This window comes from Fulmarus glacialis, unplaced genomic scaffold, assembly GCF_000690835.1.
Source record: "Fulmarus glacialis isolate BGI_N327 unplaced genomic scaffold, ASM69083v1 scaffold18307, whole genome shotgun sequence".
In the NCBI taxonomy this organism is placed as follows: Eukaryota; Metazoa; Chordata; class Aves; order Procellariiformes; family Procellariidae; genus Fulmarus; species Fulmarus glacialis.
Genome location: NW_009224007.1, coordinates 4643 through 24690, shown reverse-complemented (window position 1 = coordinate 24690; position 20048 = coordinate 4643). Strand labels below are relative to the sequence as shown.

At 42.3% G+C, this 20048-nt stretch overlaps 1 protein-coding gene across 1 annotated transcript in view; it reads right to left on the bottom strand.

Annotated features, from left to right (window-relative positions):
- LOC104079849 (C-1-tetrahydrofolate synthase, cytoplasmic-like) overlaps positions 1-16069 on the bottom strand; it is a 33816-nt gene extending 17747 nt beyond the window's left edge. The window contains 15 exon segments of the mRNA XM_009582024.1: positions 341-415; positions 517-624; positions 2710-2756; positions 3047-3133; positions 3136-3161; positions 3686-3859; positions 4580-4677; positions 5342-5469; positions 10049-10160; positions 11570-11706; positions 12046-12146; positions 12289-12425; positions 12792-12845; positions 13556-13615; positions 15991-16069. Coding sequence (XP_009580319.1) covers positions 341-415; positions 517-624; positions 2710-2756; positions 3047-3133; positions 3136-3161; positions 3686-3859; positions 4580-4677; positions 5342-5469; positions 10049-10160; positions 11570-11706; positions 12046-12146; positions 12289-12425; positions 12792-12845; positions 13556-13615; positions 15991-16038 — 1392 coding nt within the window. The 5' untranslated portion in view covers positions 16039-16069.
- Between the last annotated feature and the right edge of the window lie 3979 nt (positions 16070-20048).

Sequence of the window (20048 nt, the reverse complement as noted above, 5' to 3'; positions counted from 1 at the left end):
TGTAAGGTACAGAGACTGATTCTGGTTCTTTCTTAAACTGCATTAAGGACACTGAATTGACACCATTAATAAAGGGCACTAATCCCTTTGCCTCTTCCCACTGCATTACTCATACAGCGCATGATAAAGAGAGTTACATCAATGATTCTTCCCCTTGGGGCTGCATCTCACCGTTTTCTGAAAGAAGGGCTACAACACTTCTGCACACTCTATGTAAAAAATAAATGCCAGCTGAATGACCTAGAGGACCACACGAGGATTTCTGTAACGTAGCTCTGCCTACGTTAAGGATGAGTAAATGGAGCAGAACCAGAAACCAATGCGAAACCAGTGAACTTACCTGTAGTCTTCGGATCTGAATGTCTGAGAACTTCCTAACACCATTGACAGAAGGCACCAAACGGTTGTAGAGAGCCTTGCAGAATGAAACAGGTAGTTAATTAGCACTGCTGGCACACCCAAAAGATCTTGGCCAAAGGGGGCTGGGCTCAAATACATCATAAGGAAGGATCGCACCTGGTCAGTCTGAGTTAGCTCATGGAATATACGTGCGTCGACAGCAGCAGCGACCAGGTTGTTGGCTGCAGTGATAGCATGGATGTCACCAGTGAGGTGAAGGTTAAACTAGAGGAGATAAAACATATCAGTTACCTCATCCTGCTGCAATTTTCATCTATTTCATTTCGTCGTAGACAGATGGAAAGAGAAGTATTAATAGCAATGTTAAAGTGGGTGAGGGTGGAGGGGGAGAGATTGCTCAGTGTAGTATGTGGAAGAGAGGAAAGAATTTCTCTAAAACAGAAAAATGCCTCCCCCACATTGATGTCATTTTACAAACTTCCAGAACGAAGCTTCCAAATAAAAAGTTTTTTTTTTTTTTCCACAAGAACAGTTCTCACAGTTCTTGACACCTGAGAAGACCATGGTATGACACATCTGCTTTGCTCCTCCTTCACCTTCCTTCTGACCCACTCTCATTATTTGCACAACAGGTTTCACACATACATTAGTTGAAGCTGCTGCTGCGCCCACAAAGATATCTTTTGAGCTAAATTGAAACTATCAACCTTGTGTAGTGCTAGCAGTAGAGCTGTGGTTGCACAGAGCTCTGCATAAGCTAACCACTCAAACACACAGTATTGTAGGCAGAACTTATAGACCACGTACTACACAGTGACACTGCTAGTAGTTTTCTTGGTTCTACCTCATTAAAAGATAGTTTGAGGGGGTTTGACTACATGAGTTATCTGGCTGCACTGTAGGTATACTCACAAATGGCTTGGTATATATAGCTTACGTGACAAACTTGCATTACGGCAGGGGACTAAGAGGTATGGTTAAAACAATCATTTTCCTCTGTAGCAGAGCAGCAAAGGAGAAAGATGAAAAGGGGACATTAGAAAAGGTGATATGACAGAAGACCTTACAATACCATTTGTTGAAGCCTTGCTACTGTGGTCTTAAAAACCAGATAGCTAAAAGCAGAATGCAGCTAGTCACACACTGATTATAAATCCTTATTAGTAAATGCTAATTGTTGTCTCATTCTACGTACATGCAACAAGAAGCAATTATTACTACCTCAGTTCTGCAGTATGAACTCAAAAGTTTTTCACTTGCTAATCTTTTCCTAGGATGAAAGCTGCATGCAGAAATATCAAATGATGTATCAAGGTCATTACTGTAACTAGTGACTCCAGATACTTCAATTTTATGAGACATGCATCAATTAAAACACCCCCACAAAACTATGTGTATTTATACCACGTGGGTCATACTTAAAGAAAGTCCTTTCAGCCAGCTTGGTTCCAAGAGTGGGGCTGTTACCCACTGCTGCACAGAGTCAAGTATTTTGGCTTGTCTTATTAACACTCCCAAAGAGGAGATTATTTTTCCTGTCACATCTATCATTCACACATGTTCTTGGCAGCTGACTAAATCAATATTCTGCCTCCTTAACATTTTTCTCTTTTATGGACTTGCTGCATCAATTGGAACAAACAGCCCTTTTGGTAATTTCTGCTTTTATTCCTAAAATTGCCCTGTGTCAATCTATAGTGCATGAGACAAAGGTAGAATTCTACAGGCAATTACTTTGAGAGTTGAGAGAAGCACGAGAGCACGTGCTACACGTGCCTTTCAATTCCCTGCCCCCAGACACGGGATTTTGCCAAGTCACGTCAGAAATATGCTGCAGTGCCAGTCCCCCACAGGCTGAGGTCTTGGCATTACTGATTCCCACTTCCCTCTTCCCATTTCATGTTAGTAATCTAAAACACAAGTACATCAAAATAGCTCACAGAAAGAGTCGGTGACCACCGCTGCTGACAGAACTACTTAATATGCTTCCAAAACATATTAAGTCATTATCATCTTCATTTCAGCACTGGGAAAAAAAGGCACAGGATGTACTTTGCTCAAGGGTATACAGCAACTCATGGCAGAGAAGGGGAGGGAACAGAGGAACTGGGAATTCCCAGTTCCATGAAGTTCCCTGACCATGCAGGCACCCTTCTGAAACAACCAAAGATGTTATCTTTTTTTTTTTTTTTTAAAAAAAAAAAAAAAGCTTTGCTGAAATCAAGTATCCAGTTCTTGGGAGTGCTACACTGGGCCATAAACAAAAAAGATTTTTTAAGTTATCTGACTGGACTATCTCTTCAAGGTCTGTGAGCTATATGAGCAATGAGACTTTGTATAAAGAATTACCTCTTCCATGGGGATAACTTGACAATAGCCACCACCTGCAGCTCCACCTACAGAGAGACAATAGTCAAATCATGCAAATAAAGGTCTCTCTAGCCCAGAATGGTATTACATGTGTTTGCTTAATGGCTTTAAGAAGGCAGCTACTGTCGAGCAACTTGGTTTAAATCCCAGCACAGCACTTGAAGACAACACTGAAGAACTTACCCAAGGTTTTTCTTTCTTAAAAGAAATGCAATTGTAACTGGGAATTATGTAAGACTATAATGCAGCAGAATAAAATCTCCAAATGCCATCTTTCCCCATTTAGTCCAACTGCAAGCAACAGAACAGCTCATACCTTTTATACCAAAGGTTGGCCCCTGAGAAGGCTGCCGAACACAGGCAAAGACATTCTGGTTAAGGTGTGCTCCTAACGCTTGAACAATCCCTCTCCCAGGGGAGTAGGAGTTATCCTGCAGTGAAAAAGCAGAACAGACACAATTAAACCCTTGCAGTGGGTGAGACTCAAAATACTTACAGGGATAAACAGTCACCCAGTGATTGCAGTTAATGCCAATGCAAATTCTGCATTGGCTCAGACTTCAGCTAATCTTCATCAGTTCAAAACTGGAATGAGACTGGCAAATTATCACATAACTGCCTAAGACTTTCCTCTGAAACAACATGCTAGTTACTGTTGAAGGCAGGCTACTAGACTAGGAGAACTTTGACTACAATCCAGTTTGCCCTTCATAACCCTAACCTGCAGACCAAAATAATTCATCTCCAGGAGAGAAATGTTAAACCACATTCCCACTATTTGCCAGAAGAGATAAATCTATTTCCCAAACCACTAGATTTTCACAGTGTCGTTTACTAAAACCCAGAGCACCCCATACATTCACCTTACCAAAAGTCAATACAACGACAAGCCATGCTAGTAAAATTTCTTTTCACCTTGACATCATGTAAGTGGTGGTACTAAGGAAGTACCTACCCAGTAACAACAACATATTTGCCATCTGGCTGGTTCTTCAGCCGTTTAAGAACTGACAGATGAACCTTGGCTTTAGTTTGGCCGTAGAGTTCCATCTCATCAGGGAGCAGGCCAACTTCTTTTGCAACTTGATCAATGGGCTTGGGTATGCAAGACTGCGATATTTCAATATCACTTAAAGAAAGAGAACAAGGTCAATTTGTAAGTCAAAGACTTCTCACAAATTTGCCACTTCTGGATGGCATAAACTACAAACACCTAAACACCTAATCTACATTTTAAAAGGGAAGCTTTAGCCCCTCCTAGTTAAATGAATCAATCAGACTGATACTGGCTACATTAGAATAGACACATCCTCAGAGCTGCCTTTTTTTTTTTTTTTGAAAAAAACAAACCAAACACAAAAAAACCCTCACCAACTCTACCCCCACTCCTCCCAGCCCAAGAATGCCTTTTTGTAGGCAATGTGTTATGCTCCCTTTTGGTATTTTGTATATTTTCAACTGCTCCTTGGGGACTTGACACCAACAACTCCTACTTCAAGATGATAGGTTTTTGCCATGTCAGACTGAAAATTTTCCAAAATACAAGTGTTTCACTATTTGCTGAATCAGCAACTATCTAGTTGGCCTAAGGAGTCTGGAAGTCCATGTTTATGCCTTAATATTACCAGGATGACCCAAGCCTACACTTCAACATATGTGTCACAGCACCACTGCAGGTTAGCTCTGCTCCCTTAGGAAGCCTTCACAGTGCTTTCTCTCTACTTCTCTCCAAACTTCAGTGCCAGCTACACTCTACGTACATGTATGCCCTGTATTATGCAAAGCCTGGGAACAGAAGTGAATGCTATACTGCACGAATACTGCCAGTGGCTTCATTTGAAAGCATTACCTTGGAACAGGCATCTTTAGGGTAAGCTGGTTATATTGGATGTTCCATTTTCCAGGCTGGAACTTCTCCAGAAAACGCTGCGCACTCTCCACTGTGCTCTAAAATGAGTATGAGAATGCATTATAGCAACCACCACTGTATGAACCATGCTGGTTAACAAAGAGACTCAGAAAGGTTTTCCCCTCCCATTTGTCTCAGTTTGGGATTAACATAAAGTGCTTTGATTAAAGCATTTGCTAACAATCCAAAATGAGAGCTCGTAGTTTTCTTAAAAAGAAAAAAACCCCACCATATCTATCTATCCATCCATCTACCTACCTACCTTTCAGTGTGCTGGATTTTTTTGGGGTGTTCTGTGCCAGCAGGGTTTCTTAAGCAAAGCAGGAAACAGAGGGAGCTGGCTTATACTGTTACTCTCCTCCTTTTTATCGAATCACCCTATGGATAGTTTTAGAATGCAGCCAGAGTATTGTGAGACAAGCCTGTTTCTCACCGTTTTGAGAGACCACACTCAAAAAACCACCCCCCCAAAAAATCCGAACCAAAAAACCCTCTGTCCTAGTATTTCCTTAAAGTCCATTTTCTTCCTCAGTTAACTGAATCCAAATTGTTTGGACTAGAAATTGTAAATCCTAACTAGACCGCTGTAAGAGCAAGAAGGAAGCACCTGTTGCTTTGGTAGCATGCTGATGGTCAGCAGCAACATATCCCAAAGGCAAACGTAGAGGACATGACCAGCAGTCTCACAGTCTGCCCACATACCTGCATTAACATGGCCACAGTCATAGGCCCAACGCCACCAGGAACTGGGGTGATGTAGGAAGCTTTTTCCTTTGCTGTACTGTACGCCACATCTCCTACAACTCTTTTTCCACTGGCCTTTGTGCTGTCTGGGAATTTAAGGAAAAAGTAAGTTACACATCACATTTCACCAAAATAACAGAGGAGGCAGCACTGACTGAAGCTGAAGTCTTTTGCTCTATCGGACTAAACAAAACAGAAGCTGAGTACCCAGGAAGCAGTGAAGAAAAATAAGAAGTTAAAACAACATTACAAGATGAAGCTGTTGTCATCATACTTCACCCAGAGAGTGCTGACAGCTCATGCAACATATCTTCCCATTAAGCGCAATTTATCTTCAGTCAGATAGAACTCCCTTTCCTTGAGGATGCCAGTGTTTTCTCAGTGGCACATGGCCCACAGGGCAGTCTGAAGATGACTCCAGACTTGCAGGGGGACCAAAGCACAGACCAAGTCTTACATCTGTGCGATAATAAAAGACAAATGGGACATACAATAGAGGTGTCACTTGAACCATCCTCTCACAGCTCCTGCTGTATTGCTCTGAAGGATTAGTACAGCTTCCAGTTTAAAGGAGATAAACCAATGGTCTAAAAGAAGTGAGAGAAGAAACATGGCCGACTTGTTCCAACAACCCAGGTTTACATTTGCTCTGTTCCATTTTGGAGGACATCTAGGCCTTACTATTGAATAAAATCACCTGCCTTTACAGAAACTGAAGACAGAAAGTGCTGAGCTTTTCAATTACTCATTGCCATTCTAAACACGGACCGGTAAATACTGCAATTCACAGAGATCAGAGTCTTGTCAAAACAAACCTCATAGGTGGCTTAAGAGAGCTCCAGTAGAATAATCTCCTTTCTCTCTGGCAAAAAAAACATTGCTATATCCTGCTGCACTACATGACCTGACAATTCAGAAGCAGATATAGTTCTTTTTTCCAGTGGTGACCTTTAAGCTCACCCATAAAGAGAGAAAAAGACAAAATGCATTAGTAAACTAGCACAGTCATCTAAGGAACTCGCTGATTATAGACACAGCATATCAAAAAAAGAAAATTTAAGTTTCTCCTGGAGTGTCAGATCCTCATTTCAGATACGAGGACTCTAGGGAACTTTTAAGCCGTGTGAAAAAGCTGAAGATAGATTTTAATGTTGTTACACTGAAATATTATATTGGATACAGTAAGTGTATGTTTGAACAGTACACAATCAATAACTGTACATACATTTGGCAAGGGGAGGAGTGGAAGAGAAACCAAACTCCTAAACAGCTGATTATGTTAAAATCAAAGAGGGAACAAAAGCAGCTCCTGCCAACACTAATTTTTAGCTGCATTGTTACTGACAATTACCAGCTTGGATGTTTTGCTCTGTTTGTGTTTTAAGCAACACTTCTCCCTAAAGTTCAAATCTTGAACATCACAGCTGTTAAACAGTCAGCTTTGCTGCCTGAACTGCAGACCAATCTGGCTTTCCAGCCTAAAGCCCAGTTTAATTAAGGTTGCAAAAGGCAAATAACATAATTGTATTTTCTTCCAAGGATGCCAAGCAGGCTTACCAGCCACCCTGGCCAGGAAGACTCCAGGCCCAAGAATAAAGAAAACAAGCGATGAATTAGGCACTCCAAACACAAACAGCCTAATTTGTTACACAGACACAGTGATGAGCACAAGCCAAACAAACCCCCAGTCCCTGCCTCTGCATCCGCACCTCACACCAAGCACTGCTGAGCACAACCTAGGAGCTATTCAATTACCTTTAAAATAGTCTTTTGAAGGAAAGCTCACATACAACACTTTCTGCCTCTCCCCATAATTTCACCTTCTCAATATTCATCATCCCACCCTTAAAAAAAACCAAAACAACTAGTTACAGAGAGTATCAGTGACACTATAACCATTCCCAGTGCCTGTGTCTTCTTTGGTCCAGTAGGTTCTCTAACCCGCTGGAACACATGAGAGAGAGCATCCAAGGACTTTGAGATCAAAGAAGTGAAAGACATGCCTACACATATGGAATGAACAGGTATGATGATCTCCATCTATCTCCAGAGACAGCTGCATGAAAGACAGCCTGAGTGCAGCTTCTGGACCAGAGCTAATCCACAGTCCTGCTTCCACCAGACGAGGGCTGGGAATATCCACATGACTTCCAAGCAAACTTGTGCCAATGCACATGCAACTGTAACATGTTTCTGGTGGATATATGACTGCAAACACACAAGACCATATATGTCCATCATCTATAAAACATGAAACCACCTGCTTGCAGTCTGCTTCTTTTTCTGGACACTACTGGGAAAGGTGTTTCATGAGGGATCCAACACAATCTGATCTTACAGGCCTGACAGCTTGATTCCCAGTACATGAAGATATAAATAGAGCATCAAGTCAAGGCTTTCTGTATCTTTCTAGCTCCTCTGGTGTTTGAAGAGCATGGCACTGAGATCCACAGAGGCTGGTCCTCCTTTGCTGGTCTCATTTCCCACTGTTCAAGGTTCCCTGTTGGCTAGGCCTGCAAAATCTCATAGCAGAAGATGACTTTGAACAGGTTGCTTCCTCCATCGGGACTCACAGAGGGACACTCCAGAGACTATGCCATTTCTGGGAATATGCGCTGCCTGCACTGCTCTCCCTTCCTGTAGCAGAGCAATTTCTACAGGCCTGGAATAAGGCATTCAGAATATTTGCTGGACTAGCCCTCCAACCACAGCAGTGGGGAGAGAAAGACAAATACAATCCAGTTTGGAAAGGGAGTAAGACACAGTTGTCTGCTCTAATAGAGGTTTCAGGAGATCCTCTCTTCCTCCCTCTCTACCTGGAGATCTGGAAGAAATTCTGTTCAGCTGTAGTACACATGAACACAAAGCCAGATGTGCCTAAGCTGCCTATTCTAGCCTCCAAACTGGCAGCCTTGGGAGTATACAGGCCACCCTCCACTCAAAAGCACAACAAAGCTGCATTTGCATGGCACTACATGGCTATAACTTTTTTTAACTCCAACTTGGCAAGCCTGCATGAAGTTATTGTCCTGATATGTCAAATCATATTGGGATTTGCCTGTATAGGGCACCCCAACTTGCAAAGTGTAGGCATATCCAGAGATTGCCACGTCCTCCAGCTGCAACTCACACCTATACCTAGGAGGCACCTAGCTGGGTGCACTTACAGCTATGGTAAGATGTACGGCAACTGTGCTATTTCTCCCCCCACCACGTTCAATGCACCATCACAGCTAGCAGCAATATTCTATCTGTACAGTGATGTATCTGGAGAAGCTGGCAAACTAGCCGCTGTTCCTTCTGTAGCATTGCAATTCCCACAATTCTGGCACTGATTTCCCGAAAGATTCATCTGAGAACTTTTTTGCAACCTATCAGAAGGGAAGAAAAAGGCAGGAAAACTCAGCAGCTTCAGAAAAACCACAGAAAAGTCTGTGGCATTCATCATTTTGAAATCTGACGATTTCCATGGTACTCTATCAAGCCCTGATTACTGAGCCTCACAATGCCATTACGCGTATTGCCATGCAATGCTGACTAGGCTGGGGGTACAAGAAACTCAGATCTCAGTGCACTGCCCAAGGCAGACTAATTGCAAAGAAACAGGGATGTGTCCTCAGAGATGCAGTTCACATCAAGCCTGAAAAAAGGTCATACCATCGCATGTCAGAAACACAACGGCAATTTTATTTGCAACATGTTAGTGGGGGAGACTCCAAGCCATTCTGCTTCATGCAAATCAGCAGTGACCCTGTGGGTTTTGGGAAATTGCCTAAGTTTGGGTAGCTTGGCAAAAATACATCAAGCAACAAACAGCAACAGCAGATGACTTTTTAATTTTAATTAGACAGAGTACTAATGTTTTTAAATGCAGCTCAGTGTCATCTTTGAGGAACAAGACTGCTGAACAGAAATTTCTTTACATTCCATTAAATAATGGCAACAAAATGACTGATTAATTATGAAAACTACCTTTTAAAAGCCTTGTGGGTGTAGCACAAAGATAGTTGGATGGTGACTAATTTTCCATATCATTCAATATCTGTAATTTGGATTTAAAATGAGATGAAAACAGAAATTGCCAGACTGTCTGTTTCTCCTTTATAAGGAAGGAGTAGCTAAGTGAAACCCTACCCTAAAATCCATTATGTTCAAGCACTTTATTCTATGCCAGAGCCACTGTCACCAACACTCTTGCAGAAGCTGCTTTGTTTCAAGACAACAGCCATTCAAGCTTAAGAAGTTAATGTTGTAATTCAACAAATCCACAGCTACTTTAAGACACTGCTTGCTATTTATGTATTTCAAACAGAACAGCTTAATCAGATCTAACTGCAAAGTAATGACAGCAAAGCTGCACGCTCACAAATGACAACAGCAGCAAGACTTCACTATGTAGTTGTGGTAAATTACATGGATACTCTGCTGTAATATTTCCTAGGCCCTCTCCTTCCTCTACTGATCATCAGCCTCATTGAAGGCAGAAACAAAACTGCCACTGATCTGCTGGCATCTTCAGAGGTTGCCATCAATACCTAAGACAGACTTAAAAGAGAAAGAAGTCTGCATTGACTAGAAACACCAAGGAAACAGTATCCATGTACTTAGCAACTGCATTTATATACAAATAAACACATCCCCACTCTTTATACATTACCCACGCACCTGGCACATGGTTAATTCCACAGTCTATTACAATTGCACCAGGTTTGATCCATTCACCTTTTACCATTTCAGGTTTACCAGCTGCAACCACCAGGATATCAGCTTTACCAACCTATAAAAAAAGCCAAATAAACAACTCTGTATCACATCGTCAGTGGAAAAACACAGAGCTGCTTCAGCAGCAACTTAGATCAGCTTCAATTGCAGTGAAACTGTGTGCTCACCCATTACCATCGGAGGGATGGAAGGGCATCGTCAGCAATTAAAGGTAGCTAGCAGTTCCTTGGCAAGCACAAATTCCTGCAGCCAGAAATTATGGCCTATTTTCACACTCCTACCCTGAACTATTGCTAGTCAACACTTCACAACTTCCTTTGAATTTCTCCATGATTCTTCAATGGATCACACAGACTACTTTTAGATAAAATTAAAGCCTTCTGCATATTCTTATCTTCCTCCTTTCAAATATCCCTGCATATTCAGCTGCTCTTTTCAACGCTAGAAATATACCCAGCACTCATCAGACAGCAGCCAAGAGCAACCCCTGCACAAAACTCTAAGCAGTACTTCACTTGTGGCACCACTGCTTTGTGGTTTTTAAGTCCAGGACTGTACAACATGCAACTCCAGGAAAAGCTGACTGTAATTCAGCACTAATATTCACTAATATTCAGGAAATTTCACAGATCTGGTCACAAAGCTGGTGTTAGAGACTCTGACTAAAGCTCGTTGTCAGTTCTTGCACTGCTTCATTCATGTTTGCTTAGGAAGCTGCTATTCCTTGGATTTTTTTCTTTTAATCTTCAAGGGAGATTAACTATTTTTAAGATTTCATTAAGAATTAGCACTTCAATTGTTAATCAACCTAATGACAGCCTTATTGAACAGCAACTTAACAGCATGAAGCACTGCAGTGTTTCTGATCTTCCTTGTGAGTTATATTCAAATACACCTACCCTCTTTTCAGCTTTAATACTTGCCTACAGAGCCTGGCAGTGTTGATTGCTCTGTGAAATCCAAGTAGGTGGCAGCACAGCAACACACTATTTCTGTCTCTCTCACTGCTAAAGAGGAAAATGGTACCAACTCCCAGTCATAGAAAATAGACTGGGGAAAAAAAAAAACCTGGAGAAAACATTTGGTCTAGCATTTCCCAGCCATTAAAGCAAAAGACCACCCGGCCTTTCCAGGAAAAAACAAAAAACATATGCTGTCTTGCAGCCACTACTTGAAGATTAGGAAAGGATGATTAAATTCTCAGCACTTGCCCAAAGAAAACAAAAATAATAGTTTTATTGTTATAATTAAAAGCCTCTCATTAAGGGCCAAAAATAATCAGGATTGTACTCCAGCAGAAGTATTTACACCATTATCCAATGAACAAGACTGGGAAACTGTTTCAGATGAAAGACAGTCCAGACCCCATGACTTACAGTAGCAATACACTGAGTAGCAATGTGTAGCAGGCAGCGCTGGCTTGCAGCAGATAACTACAGCCTCATGCATCCATCCTGTCATTACCTCCTCAGCCAGCGTTGAGGTCTTTGAATGGCAAGTGGTTACTGTTGCGTGATTCCAGAGCAGCAGGTCATGCATGGGAGCACCAACGATCTTACTGCGACCAACCACTACAGCTCTTTTCCCCGCAACCTGGATGCCTGCACCACAGAAAGTTAAGAGAAAGTAAAAAATAGGTCATTGTGCATTCTAGTACAAACGAACTCAAATGGCTCCAGAGTCTTTTGGTCAGTTTAAGTCTGGCTGTGGTACTTCAGGACACTATTTTTCTTCTGGGTTGTGTGTGATAGAGAATTGGAGTTGGAAGGGAGGACAGAAGGACCACTTTAAAACTAGCTCTTTTCTTATCTGAAAAGGCAGAGATGAAATGTGGCATCTCAACAAAAGTTTCAACACGAAGCATAGCCTTGCGAGGTGCATAATTTCTCCTCTTATTGAAGACTACTGCACTCATGAATAATGGATGGAAACCTCCTTACCTGTCTGCCTGATAAGTTCCATGCATCCTTTTGGCGTACAGGGAATAAAGCAGTCTCCAAGGTCCCCTCTAGAGAGTTTCCCCGCATTGATGCTACTTAAGCTGTATTTTGAAAGAATAAAGGCCAAGTAAGATTCCCAGCCTCATGATTACTGTTCAAAAGAAAAAAAAAAAAAAGGGAAAAAAAAAAAAGGGTTTCTTTCTGGAGTAGCTGTCATGCTCTCCAGGGGTGAAGTCAGTTTACCCATCTACATCCTTCTCAGGTGCAACAGCATTGGTTATTTTTTCTGTATCGATGGGTTTATCAGAGTCAAGTGGCAGCTGCACTATAAAGCCATGAACAGCAGGGTCTCCATTCAAAGAGGCAATGCACTTGAGGACCTACAAGAAGTAAAGACCAAAAACCTAATGGCCGATAAACTGAAATATGACTGATGCAAAGGAAAAAGCACAATCCTATCTGGATTAAAAGACACGCACAATATGTTTAGTTTTTCCACCCAAGAGTATAAATGACTCACATTTTTTATTTTTAGAAAAATACCTGTTAAAGTTCAAATTTTACATTGTAGTTATTTAGTTTTCTTTTAAAAATAAAAAATCTCAGCAGGTTCCAGTTCTTTTTTCATGAGTTAATATCTATAGGCACACAGTCTTTTTTTATAAAATGAGAGGGCAAATATAAGTTCATCCTTTGAGCTCAAGACCAAAATTATATATTTTTTCATTATTGGCTACATTACTTACGTCAGCTTCTGTTGCTGTGTTTGGCAGTTTTATATGATTGGCACTGATCCCAATCTGCAAATGAGAATACCAACAAATTATCCGATTTCTGAATTGACATCAGAGATTGATCTGGCTATTCTCTCAGTCCAGCCCAGTCACAGCTACATTCTGTCACATTTCCCAGGTCTATCTCCTGTTCCTGTGGCTACAGTCCTATTATTTGGAAATATCATCAATGAAAGAGAAGAAAAGAAATTAGTGCTTTGCCTCCTTAGATTGGTCTATACTTCAACTGTCCTATTCACCTTTTGACATGAAAAACAACATCTTGGCTTAACAGCACACTGCCTCGAAATGCCAGCAGAGAAGATGCCAGCTATTACCTAGGGAAACAGGGGCTCATCTATGTTCCCAGCCCTGCTTTAGCATGTAATGTACCACTTGGTGAGAGATGCAAGACAACTACAGGTACAAGACATTCAGGGAAGATAAGCACATGGCCACAGGTCAGGAAAAACAGAGCATCAGCACTTCAGACACAAGTAATCTAGGAGATGATCACACAAAAAGTGGCACCAACCCACACCGCTGTTACCCCACTTGGCTAAGTGTCAGGTTACACACCTAGATTACTTCCTTCTACCAAAGAATTCAGGCCAACACTGGTTTCTCCAATACGGGCAAAGCTTAGACAAAACTATTTGACTTGCGTCTTTTTTTTCATATTCAGATTTGACCTACTGTAGGAGGGTAAAAAGAAATATTAAGAGTTTGGGCATTACCTCAGCAGCAGCCTTCAGCTTCATATTAATGTAGAGGTTCGAATCATCCCGATTTCCAACCTAAGGATGAACAGACAGTTGAGTCATACTGCAGAATAAAGACTCTGTCACACGCTAAGATGGGCTTTAACCCTTAGCTTCCTTGACTTGCTTTGAGCTACACTAAGGAGACAGAGGTATCCTTGAGTAGCTGTAAAACATACTGATAGAGGCTGTAAGTAGCTGGAGCTAACAGGAAAATGTTCTTTCAAGTAAGAGGCAGCTAAAGACACGTTGTCTGATCTCCTGCATAAACACTATTTACACCTGTTGAAAACCAGTGTTCACTACAGCAGAAAACACTGCCTGACATCTCATCTGAGAAAGTTAAATCTCTAGCTAATTAACATGATCAGCAGGTGCTGATAACATCCAATTATCTAATTAAGGCTTTCAGAAATGTTGGGCCTCTTTGATACCCAGGAATCTTAATTTTATGCACATATGTGTGCCTTGATGGAGAGATTTCTTTCACTGCTGTTTTGTACTTTGAGAATTTTCCTGCCAAAGAAAAACCAAGAAAACAAGAACAAAGTGATGCACAAAGAGAAAGCAGCAAGTGGAACAAATGCCTGTAGTTTTTGGCAGTATTGGGTGATTACAGCACAACTGCAATTCAGAAGACTGCTTGCAACATCCAGTATGTTTTGTTAAGGGTAATACTCCTTGTAACCATAAGAAAATGAGAGGCAAATAAGGAAAAACTGATAAGCAAACTCTTGAAGCCCCATTCTCTGGTACTTGGTAGCTATCCCTGGTTCTCACACAGACTACAAGCTGCAGGGGTGACTGCATTACCTGATCACCCAGCATAGACTGGTTCTTCTTCCCTACGGTTGGACAAAGGGGCTGTCTCCCCTTTAAAGTCTGCTGGGTTTAGGAAAAGGTATGTCTCATACAGGGCAGAAAAGAAGGAAGAGAGCAGGCATCAGGAGATGTCAGCAAACAGACCACATATATTGTGCAAAAGAGAACATTCCTGACTACAGGACAAAAAATAAAAATTAACTGACTTACTCTTTGAGCTCAGAGAACACCAGATACCTCCCAAGAAAAGAGCACATATTGGGCGGGGTGCTACATATCAGAAACAGCTAATTTTCCTGACTTCACTGAAAAATAAACAGCTGAGAATATCCGTATTAGGAGATGAACTCCAAGCCCAGACTGTTTGGTAGCTTACAAAAGTGTCAGAGAGCCAAAGAGCAAATAGGTTGTAAAGGACTCTGAGACAACTCAGGTTTGAAGAGAACACAGGCAAACTAAGAAAAAAAACCAGGAATGCTACCAGACAGCAATTTTTGAACACAGTTTACAAAGTCAGCAGTTCGGCAACTTCCATCAAAGCATCCCTTACTACATTTTAAATAGAAGACCTTCCTCCTTCGTTCTAAATACCTGAAGACAAGTCTTCTGTAGAGATGATCTTCTTAAAGGTAATGGAAAAGAAAACCAGAAAAAAACCAAACCACAAATTTGTTCCTGGCATTGAAGAGGAGCGTGGTCTTTGTGTACTATAGTGGTCTTAGCATTGGAATCCAGAGACAGGCACCAGGAGCCCAAAATACTGAATAAGGACAGAAGCCACTTCTCTAAGCAGCCACTTTCAGTCCATCAATTCTTTATGGCCACACAGTTCCTTCCTGTTATGTGACACTTGCTACTGCAAGTCACCTTCTGATCTAAGCACAAAGGTTTTCATTTTTTATTAGCTGCAAGGAAAAAAAAAAAATCACCTTAATCCTGCCAAACACAGGTCAAAACCCTGTAGTGATGAGAACTTACTATTGCTTTTTTTCCTCCACAACCGTTTCTGTGTAGACTCTAGCACTTACTCACACTTCTGACAGACATCAAATTCAGCAATGGGATTTTGTTCCATTCCCTGCACTCAAAGTCTTCTTGGCCAAAGACGGTTTTGGTTGGTTACTTTTTTTCCCCCCACCTCCCTTCTCTCTCCATGTTCTGATGTAAAAGCAGACCAAATCCCTTAATAAACATCCCATTTCCAAGACTTCTGTATAAACGCATCTCTGAAAGTTGACAGGCTTTGGGGCTCACACAAATGCAGAGACTTGGAATAGAGTCTACAAGCACTGCCTCCTCTTTATAGGCAAGAAGCCTACTTTCACCATTTCACAAACATAACACTCAGAGAACTGCAAGGGTGTGATGAAAGAAAAAAAAAAACCAACCCCAAAACCCCAAAATGTTTCCGGGCACCCGTACTTGAGAAGACATCACAGAACTGTGTTACCATCCCACAGGGAACTCTGCTTTTCTCTCCTTATAAAATATTACTATTGCAAGGCAGCTTTGATGAAGCTTATCAGCTGTACACTTACCATTGCAAAGCAACACAGATTTTCTGTAGTTGTCATTAGAGAAAACAATACCTGCAAAATTGCGAGTCCTGGTCTGAAGCCTGGAAATTTCTCTTTCATCTCAACAACTTGCTTCTTTAGTCTCTCTCTCACTTGTCTGAAGAGGGGGAAAAAAAAAAAAACACAAGTAGAAGTTAACCAAGGGGCTGAATTCTCATACAGTGATAAGTCAGGAGTTGAAAAGATGACAGATGGGCAGACTGGCAAACACTTACTTATGCCTTGAGTACACAAGTCCCAGCAACCTCCAAATATGATTAATGTCCATAAATCAGTAAGACACTTTAGAAGTTTCATTCAAACTTATTTAAAATATTTTTTTCTTAAGTCCACATTGTGCTTCTTCACCCTCCTCTTCATGGTCTCATAGGATACAAGGGTAAAAAAAAGTACAAAAGTACAAAAAATGTACATGGAAATTCCTGGGATTTCAAACTCCCTACTCAAAAGCCAAGCCTCTTTCCACATACGCCATACCAAATCTACCTGTCTTCCACAGGCACCAGTCAACACTCTCACACATGCTGTCCTGCTAAAGGATGATGAATCTACAATGGTAAAACTCTGGAAAATAGCTAAACAAACAGGAGGTACTGTCCTTGGTTTTTGGCTGGGATAGAGTTAATTTTCTTCCTAGTAGCTGGTATAGTGCTGTGTTTGGGATTAAGTATGAGAATAATGTTGATAACGCACTGATGTTTTAGTTGATGCTAAGTAGTGCTTACACTAAGTCAAGGACTTTTCAGCTTCTCATGCTCTACCGACTGACAAGGCTGGAGATGCACAAGAAGCTGGGAGGGGACACAGCCAGGACAGCTGACCCAAACCGGCCAAAGGGATATTCCATACCATATGACGTCATGCTCAGTATATAAACTAGGGGAAAGCTGGCCAGGGGTCTGCTGCTCGGGAACTGGCTGGGCATCGGTTGGTGGGTGGTGAGCAACTGCATTGTGCATCACTTATTTTGTTTATTATTTTATCATTATTATTATTTTCCTTCCTTTTCTGTCCTACTAAACTGTCTTCATCTCAACCCACAAATCTTACTTTCCCCCCCTCAGCCTTATTCTCTCCCCCATCCCACTGGGCAGGGGAGTGAGCAAACGGCTACATGGTGTTTAGCTGCCTGCCAGGTTAAACCACGACAGATACCCAAAGATACACCTCTTATACAGTGAGCAAAATTAGCTAAACCCTGGTACACAGCTCAGGTCAACTCTTCAGTGAAGACAAGTTTAAGGATACAACTATTAAAACAAAACTTTGAAATGGAAGCATGAGAGGATTCACTGATTAGTGTATCTAGCTCAGATGTCAACTCATACCCAGTTTACTATGCAATGTTTTAGAGATAATGAGTACCCATCACTGATAAATTAGCCGCAGACAGCTCAAAAGCCACTGTCACCACCCTCCCCAGCCTTGCACTCTTCTCTAATTTCTCAATCACTGTCTGGCCCCATGTGCATGATCCTTCACTAGGGAAGGTGGTGGGGAAGAGGTCCTGGTGCCAGGCCCAACTGCTCTTTCGAATCTGAAATTCTGCCAAAAGCCTGGGTGCAGCCCCAGCACCACGGCTCTGTCTCCTCACCAGAGGCCGTCGGGATTCAGAGAGAAGAACTGACCAGTCGTGCCCGTCTCATGGGCTCACGGTGCTAGAAGGAGGCTGTGGCACTTCACTGCAAATGCAGGAGATACTCACTCAGAAGCAAAAGCCAGGTAAGCAAACCTCACAGGACAACAGAGGTTTGACAGGTCTGTCCTCTTCCATGTGATCTCCAGCCCGTGTTCCACCCACTATTCTCAAAGACATGAGAAGGGGCTACCATCATGCTTAGCAAATCCACCTTGCTCCAAACACCCTACCATTTAAAACACAGATAGTCTCCTTGTGCTCATCTACCCTCAAATCAGTATCACAAGGTCTACTACTTCCCAAGTGGAACCAGACTTCCCAGACGGGAGGAGGTGCTGTTGATCCCAGTTCATTAAAAATGCAAACAGCAAGGGTACGGGGACAGAGTAAGTAGCTGATGCCAGCTGGAAGGCTGCGATTCCAGGATGACAAATAGCCAGTGAAGCCAACTCTACCCTGCAATGATGAGCTCCAAATCAGAAATGCCAGAGGCAAGAAGAAAGGGAAATGGGAGCAGCACATGGCTTTGCTGCGACCCAGCAGCACAGATGCCAGGGGACGGTCGCAGCTGGCCCAACCAGAAGCAGCCCTGAGGCTGTTCTAAGTCCCATCTCAGGAGAATCACGCAGCCTCCTGCTCTGTCCCAAACCATGCATCTCTCCTGCTGCATCCCAAATCACACAGTCAGAGCTCCGCTGCACCTTAGGAGCGGGTTCAGGGTATTTATAGGTGTTTACGTCTGGCCAAGCTGTTCAAAGTCTCTTAACGAGCTTTGGTAAAAGAGGTTGTTTTCAACCTTACTTAAGAAATAGTAGTTCCTAGGACTCCTTTAGCTATCACCTCTGTAAAAGACTTGACACTAAGACTGGCTGATGACTTCAGAAAACAGTGTCATAGCAAGTCTTGTCCTAGCAATTTGTGATGCTGAAGTGACAAAAGTTCATCTGCTGGGTTGCAAAGCACCAACTCCCTCTCCTTACACTCCAGCTGTAAGCCCCTACGGAAGGCACCAAATTTACAACTGCAGATACAACAGGGCCTAGGCTCATGAGCTCAAGAATATCGTAGTGATCTCAAGGAGCATCAGAAACCCACAGTGTGTGGCCTCTGAGTGGGTGCTGCGGGCCAGTTCTTTGAGGGAGCTATTTCTGAGAACAGCCTCTGATGTTCCAGTCAGGAAGGCACAGCACTGGTTTGTGGCCTGCAAACAAAAAGAAATGCAAACAAACGTGAAACATATCATAATTTATGACGCAGTAAAGCCCTCATAAGGGACAGTCAACTGGAAAGGGTCTCAGGTCTGGGTTTTTCTTTTAATCCAAAGTCTTCTCAGTGGAGGAGAACCAGGCCCACCCAAGCGTCTAGTTTCCCTCTGTCCTCTGTGAAGCAGGGTTGTCGCGTACTTTCACCCCCAGCAGGCATGAATGTTCACACATTACATTGCTGTCATTTTCTGTAATTAGGCACTAGCTCACTTCCCCTTCAGCTATAGAAGAAAGGTAACACGCAGAAGCACCTGAAGCGGTGCTGGCAGAGCTGATTTGCTTTAGGAGCCTTATATCAAGAAATCACTTCTTAGACAGCCACCTAGTGTTAACTACCACTGCTCTCTCCTTACCAGAAAAGCCACAGGTGCAAAGGTTTGAGAGAAAAAAAAAAAAAAAAAAAAATTAAAAATCCTTGTTTTAACTCTGCAGACTTAAAAATACATTACTAAATAAACTTTCCAAGCCAGCAGCTATTTAGTGATAGTTTGCAAAATTCTATTGTGGACTTCAGGTCTTCACAAAGATAGAAGTTGATGTTGATAAATCAACAACATTTTTTATTAGCTGTATGAAAACACTTTTAAGTCTTCAAACATAAATTTGCAATTGTACATGGCTGTTCCTCCAAAAGCCTTCCCTCTGACACTAAGACCCCTCCTGTGCCCACGCGCTCTTCCACAAACAAACTCACACTGCAAACAAGGGTCCAGGGTCCACAGGTTAAGGACAGCACACGGCTCTAAGCACACAGTGCAAAAGCCAGCTCCAAAGATTAAAAAAACCTGTCAGCCTTTCCTTCTCTAGACTGCAACAGTGAACTGAATTTAAATTTATTAAGTGAATTTCCCAGAACAGCAGAGAACAAACCACACTCCTCCAGCTCTGCTGTAAATGGAGACAGACGCACAGCTCCGCTGCTAGTGCCTCCTCAGGCAGACCCCACCACTGCACCTACGAGATTACGTACACGCAATGGCTCGGGTGGCTGTGGTACAAGCATGCACATCACCATATTGAAGATGACCCCAGGCTGTGTTTCTGACCCTTCTCTGGGTAATAGGGCCCTGGGTCTATGTGAATACTGACAAATGTATGACCTGGCAAATACCTCCTTCAGAGACAATGATGCTCTAGAAGACGCCTGCCCCAAAGAGGAGGGTTTG